Source organism: Toxorhynchites rutilus, chromosome 1 (assembly GCF_029784135.1).
Source record: "Toxorhynchites rutilus septentrionalis strain SRP chromosome 1, ASM2978413v1, whole genome shotgun sequence".
NCBI classification, from domain to species: Eukaryota; Metazoa; Arthropoda; class Insecta; order Diptera; family Culicidae; genus Toxorhynchites; species Toxorhynchites rutilus.
This window is the reverse complement of record NC_073744.1, coordinates 175,666,385-175,672,384: the sequence shown is the minus strand read 5'-3', so window position 1 is coordinate 175,672,384 and position 6,000 is coordinate 175,666,385. Positions and strand designations below refer to the sequence as shown.

Genomic DNA, 6,000 nt, shown 5'->3' with positions numbered 1-6,000 from the left:
CTTACGAGAGCTGTGGTTGTGAAAGTTGATCGAGTTCAAGGCGGCATATAATGTAGAGGGGTATATGAGACGGCACGTCTTGTCTCACATAATTCGGTTAGGGCGCTCCTGTATTGATACCAATCTGAATTAATTTTAGTTCTGTTGAACAGTTTCTGCACTGTTTTGCGAAGCCGCTCAAGCCTTTTGTTCCACCAAGGAACTTTTCTTGTCGAAGAAACTCTCTTTAGTGGACAAACTATCGACAGAAACTATCATTTGTACCGTTGTACCGTTGTTACTTCACAATTATTCCTTTATTATTTGTGTTTTTTTTTAAACAGAGGTCTTGTTAGACAGTACTCAAAATTGAACGTTCACGTTAAAATCTGTTGGTTGCCCTATTATAATTTAGTCGTTATTTGATTATCGCTTTCTAATGCAACGACGCGCAAACAAAAACAAACCAAGCCTTCGACTTCGTCACTCTTTTTTTTTGCCTAATTCTAATCTAGCTCTTCTTTAATTCCCTGCGCTGACTGGGATGCCGCAGACCGTGGGTGGCTTCCCCCGGCCGGCTCCTCGTCAAACTCATCATCTAAACCCTGAAAGAATTGATTCAGTAAATCTCCGAAAATCCCACCCATTCCTTCGCTCTGTGGCCGCTGGGGCTGACTGGCGCCAAAAAATATCATACCAATTTTCTGGAGATACTTTTCGTAGGACGGATCTCGTTCAAGCGATACCTTGTAAAGCTCACAAAGCGTCCGAAACACTACCAGCTTTCGCTGGTTGGTTTCGATTGCTTGCAGCAGAAAAAAGATAAAATTTAGAAGCGGCGTTATGAAAGGCGGTTCACTGCTTGCTATCTTCGGATGATATTTTGTATAGGTAGCAAAAGTTTCCGCTGCAGTTGAAGTTTCTTTGAGACACAACTGTTGCAGGATAACCTGCGCTATGAACAAATCGATCTCCGATGGAAATCCCTTGGTCTGACTCAACTGGATCAACATGTGACCACAACCGCTGCCGTCCTTCGAGAGCAGAAAATGATGCCTCGCCTGAGCTAAATTGTCCTCGTTCCACATGATCTGCGCAATCAGCTTATGCATCAACGGGTGACCGACCTGTGAGTTCGATACGCTGGCGCTCCATTTTACAGCCTTCACCTACAAATAGACCGCTGCTCAAGCATAACCAACTTTCGAAGGCCACAGGTTACACTTACCAGGAGCGCTTCCCTCTCAACAACGTTTGGTTGAATTTTGCTCAGCAGAAGAGCTATCTTTTGCATCCACTTCTCGGCATCGTCCACAACATTACTCTTCTCCAGCGTATCGACAATGAGCAGCCCAAGATCGGCTCCACTTGTGTGCTGCTCGTGAGTCAGCAGGGTGAGAGCGCCTTTGTACAGCAGATTCAACAATTCCTCGTATTTTTTCTGCGACAGATACCGGAAGTAAAGCGTGCGATACATCTGGTGGGCTTCGTAATACTTCCCGGACTCTATCGAGGTTTCCAGCTTTGCGAGCACACGGGCAACTCCCCGAGCGGTGCCCGGAACGGTTCCCGTTCCCGCTGTGGTGGATGACTGGTTTGTTGATGTAGCCATGGTTGCTTTCTTCCTCAGCCGGAGGATTTGATCGATAATCGATTTTCCCTTTTCGCTCGGACAATATTGTCAATCGAGGAGCCAATTCGAGATAATCGAATTGCGCTGGAAATCGTGGTTTCCTCACCGCATGGAGCTGGACGTGATGTTACGCGTAGAAATGGGGCAGCTGAACCAGAATTGGAATATATATTTCCTAGGATTGATTGAGAACTTTCGAGAGTACCAATTTTGTGATGTAGAAACGTAGACCTTCTCGTGTGACACATGTAATTTGCGTTGATTGTTTGAGCTTCGTCCTACGTAGGCGTGAAGTGGAAACGGTAATGAATTTTAGAAAGAATAAACACACATTCGAAATTAAAATCATGAATGAAAAACAACTTGTTTGCATCAAATATATATTCTATTTAACAGAGTAACTTATTATCTGCAATTTTCATAAAAAACCTTGAACGAAAATTGTGTCTGATGACAATTTTTTATTATAGTAATGAGCTTTTAGTGGATAAATTAGAAAATTCTTAGTAGAATGGTTGAGTAAAGTCTGAATTTTGTATTCTGAGTGTTCAAAGAAAACAACATAATAATTTTTATTCACGCTTTAACAATTTAAATCCGTCTTCGGACACGCTAATCTGATAGAAAATATCTTCATGCACGTTAACTCGAAACTTTTGTAGATGACGACACAGTACCTTCCATATCGCGAAAATTTGTGCAATGGCTCAGAAGAAGGTGTTCCTTTGACATTCAATGTGCCGACATTCGGTATTTTGGAATAGTATCCTACACGATTAGTTCATTTTATTTGGTTTAAATTTTCGCAGCTACATAAGGGGAGCTCTGGTGAAGAGGACTGTCGTTTTTCTAGTCACTTATGCCGGATTTACAATCATCCACAATGAGCGCGATTTTTTTTTCTTCAATAGCGATTTTCATTCGTCAACCAATCAGAGCGCGAAATCACCCATGACCAGGGATGGTAAAAAATCACATTCAACGATCAATGAATAAGTATATCCCTCAGGTATATGACACGATAATCGCTATCTCACTCTACCTACCGTCACCGCCTATCTCACTATCCCTCTGCTGTGAAAGTTCATCATCGACATCACGATATGTCAGATGGTGGTAAATTCAGGGGTATGACTAAAACGTCAAATCCCTCATATTGCCAGTGTACCCAATATTGCTGCGGTTCACTGACATTTTGGTTCTGTCAATTACTGTTGTTTACAACTCGGTCAGGTAATATAGTCGAATAGTTGCTAACATTAAAACCCATGTTAAATGTGAACACCTCCATGTGAAACCGAAATAGCTCATGCAGTTAGAAAAAAAAAGCAGCGCATTGTTCTTTATTTTTACTATCTCCGTGATTTCAACGATTTCAATCCTTGCAAATGATATGTTGGTAAACAAATGACGCCATATTCATTTTGATTTTGGGTAGCCTATATTCAATTGATGTCTAACCCCTGGGTAAATTGGTAAATCGCGATGACGTCGACGTCTGGTGGCGACTTCAAGTTAGAGCCATAATTTGGGTCCCAAAATCGTTAGTGTAATCTCTACCAGATTAGAAGACACGGAGCCGGTTTTCAAATTGAATGAAAATTTTCACATTATGTTATTTAATTATTAGAAACACGTATTTCTGACTTTCATTCATCCATATGGTCATACAATTCCAACATTGTTGCTGATTTTTTTCTCTATAATATAAAGTTGTCTTCATAAACAATTTTCGTATGAGACTTTTTCCCCACCTGCAAACAAAAATGTTTTTAATTTAAACAGAATACTAATTTGATATGGAAAAGCTAATTTTCATTCATAATTTTAATTTTGAAAACGTTCACTACGACTGAAAATCAGCTGTTCTTTGACGCTCCCCTAAACTAGTAAACGAAGCTCACTGCCGTCAACACGGATCGCTGTTTTGAAGAAAACAAATACTTCTGACGTGTGAGATGTTGGCACCAAAAACATGGCGGGTGCCATACGGCTGATATCCCTCTAGTCGGATGTTTTTAAATCACCCCCAGCAGGCGAGACTCTTTTATTCTTCATATGTACACAGAGAGAATACTTGGAACGGTGAGCTACCAAGATCTCAAAAAAGCAATATGAAAGCGGAATCCCCACTGCTTGCACTCTCGAAGCATTACTTCTACTACTGAAGTTTTATCGTGAGTGCAAGCCACAAACGATTAATCCCATTCCATAGAGCGGATGATGAGTTCTTGATCGGAAAGTGTAACAAGAGACGATCAACTGAAATCTTACGACACTCATCGAGGGATTTTTAGTTCTCTATTGGCGATCTAACGTACAAATCTACACCTAGGCGGCGCTGCGGTGAAAGTGATGATGGTTTTAAATTTTGCCATGTGAGCTTATGGAAGGTTTGTAGCTTTTTCCATAAATTACAATGTTATAATCATAAAAGATTATTTGATTGCGATGAGTTTGTAAGAAATTTAATTCTGCGCAATTTTATATATAACATGTTATTTATTTACCTCTTTCAGTAGTGAAAACTATAAAAATGTTGACAATGGTTGATTTAAAGAAGGAAATTCGAGAGCACAATCAAACACAAGTAGAAAAATGCACGATTCCTGCATGTGAGAACTACCTAGGAAAGCCCGGAAGTAAAATATACGTGACTTGTTTTTGAGTTTTAGGTTATATTAGCATCATTTTCTTAATTCAAAAACAAAATCCAGATATCTCACCGATCGTTTACGTTTTGCGTTAGATCGCCAATTGCACAGACCGCAGTGAGTGGCTGACTCAGTCTCGTGTCGATTTTATTTTGCTGTCGTCTCCCGCCCGATAAACAGCAGACGGGTAATGGATGCAATTGATTAATTTTATTACCAGCAGATTTGGGCGAATCTCATCCCGCCCAAAATCGTTTTTAGATTCCAATAATTCTGAACATTCACATTTCTCTCCAAATAATTTTTCCAATAGTAATTCAATTAGTGACATCACGAAACACCTTTCGAATTCGATTGAATTTCAGACCCTTTTTTATTTTGTAGATAAAACGGATCACATATTTGATTAATTCAATTCTGTGTGGTTACGTTCTTCATTGCGAATAAATGTAATGAAATAGTATGGACGTATGATATTCATGTATCGTGGACTTCCGACATATGTGGCAGTAGATTTATCGAACGACTAATGTTTTTTTATATCCCTTCAAACTTGTTGCATCTCTCAAGTGTACATACTGCTTTGACCGCAGATTTGCATGGTTGAATCTGGTTAATGTCAGGTATTCAGTCTTCATATTGTCGAATGAATACTGTTGGAACAATAGGTATCGCAGCAAATGATTATCAACATCCTACCTTATCATCAAACGGTATGCGAATAATTTCAGTGAACTGACGGCATTGGAATATATGCTTTGTGAGGACCACACAATTATTATCAGAGCAAATAAACGTCCGACTGGAGTCATGAACATCAATTCCATGTGCCCAAGATAAATTTATCCTTTGAAGGTCATTAACCTTTTAAAGATGATCAGATGGAATATATTCCAATGTCGTCTGGAATAACCTGTCCAACACCTTATGATCGTAATATTGTTTTTGCTATTATTCTGATGTTTCATAACACGGCACTCTATTGATTATTCGCCGAAAATGAATAAAAAATATCCTTGAAGTTAGCCTACGGTTTTAGTAGCAGTGCAATATGGTGAGCCAGTCTCAGGATAAGAAAACATTTAAAAATAAAGCTTTTTTTTTGAATGAATCAATAGTAAAACAAAACGTCAAAAAATTTCTCAGCTTTGTGATAGCAGATAATCATTATCCATTTGAGTTGTATGAGTATTTCATCCCCCCACAAACTGTGGATAGTCTATCTGCATACAAATTATGTAGAGTTCCACAATCCAAAAAAAATTATGAGCAAATATTTACGTGCTTACACAAAAAACACATGTTGACATATTTGCGCTAATTTATGTTTTTTGATTAATTCAAGGTAATCAAGGTCTTTTCTAGACACCAGTTTACTCGGCCCCGAAAAAATTGGTTTGTATTTGGGCTGGCGGAAAAATATATCTCGCAAGACCACGTGTTCGATGTCTTAATAGCCTTGGCCAATAACGCATTTACATTTACTCATAAAATTAGTGATTTGAGGGGGATTATTGTTTGTAGTCTCTTGATTAATTTAAACACCATCTGAGAAATCCTCTGTGAAACATGAAACATTAAAGTCGTTCTATCTGCTGTAGCGCATTTTTTTATTTTACCCAGATTCATCGAAGTAAACGCGCTCGGAAAGGAAAATTGAACGCCCGGACGAGAGAGCGAGAATCGTTAAGCGTACGTCATAGAGACACTCATTCCCATGGAGCAAATTCTTGT

The 6,000-nt window shown here is 39.1% G+C and overlaps 1 protein-coding gene across 2 annotated transcripts; it reads right to left on the bottom strand.

The window, feature by feature from the left end:
• Positions 1-257: 257 nt before the first annotated feature.
• Positions 258-1,893, bottom strand: LOC129776407 (Golgi to ER traffic protein 4 homolog). 2 transcript variants are annotated; one of them, XM_055782045.1, is made up of 3 exons: positions 1,818-1,893; positions 1,208-1,760; positions 258-1,148 (listed from the first exon to the last, which is right to left on the bottom strand). In XM_055782045.1, the coding sequence occupies exons 2-3, from the start codon at positions 1,589-1,591 to the stop codon at positions 486-488; spliced, it is 1,047 nt and encodes a 348-aa protein (XP_055638020.1). In that variant the 5' UTR covers positions 1,592-1,760; positions 1,818-1,893; the 3' UTR covers positions 258-485. The 2 variants fall into 2 exon arrangements, with proteins under 2 accessions (XP_055638020.1, XP_055638011.1); XM_055782036.1 differs by having other exon boundaries at positions 1,208-1,885.
• Between the last annotated feature and the right edge of the window lie 4,107 nt (positions 1,894-6,000).

Excerpts from the sequence above, each read along its gene's own strand:
- LOC129776407 (XM_055782045.1), bottom strand. The coding sequence starts at position 1,591 with ATGGCTACATCAACAAACCAGTCATCCACCACAGCGGGAACGGGAACC. Across the intron at positions 1,149-1,207 it reads TTGAGAGGGAAGCGCTCCTG|GTGAAGGCTGTAAAATGGAG; the intron begins GTAAGTGTAACC and ends GTCTATTTGTAG.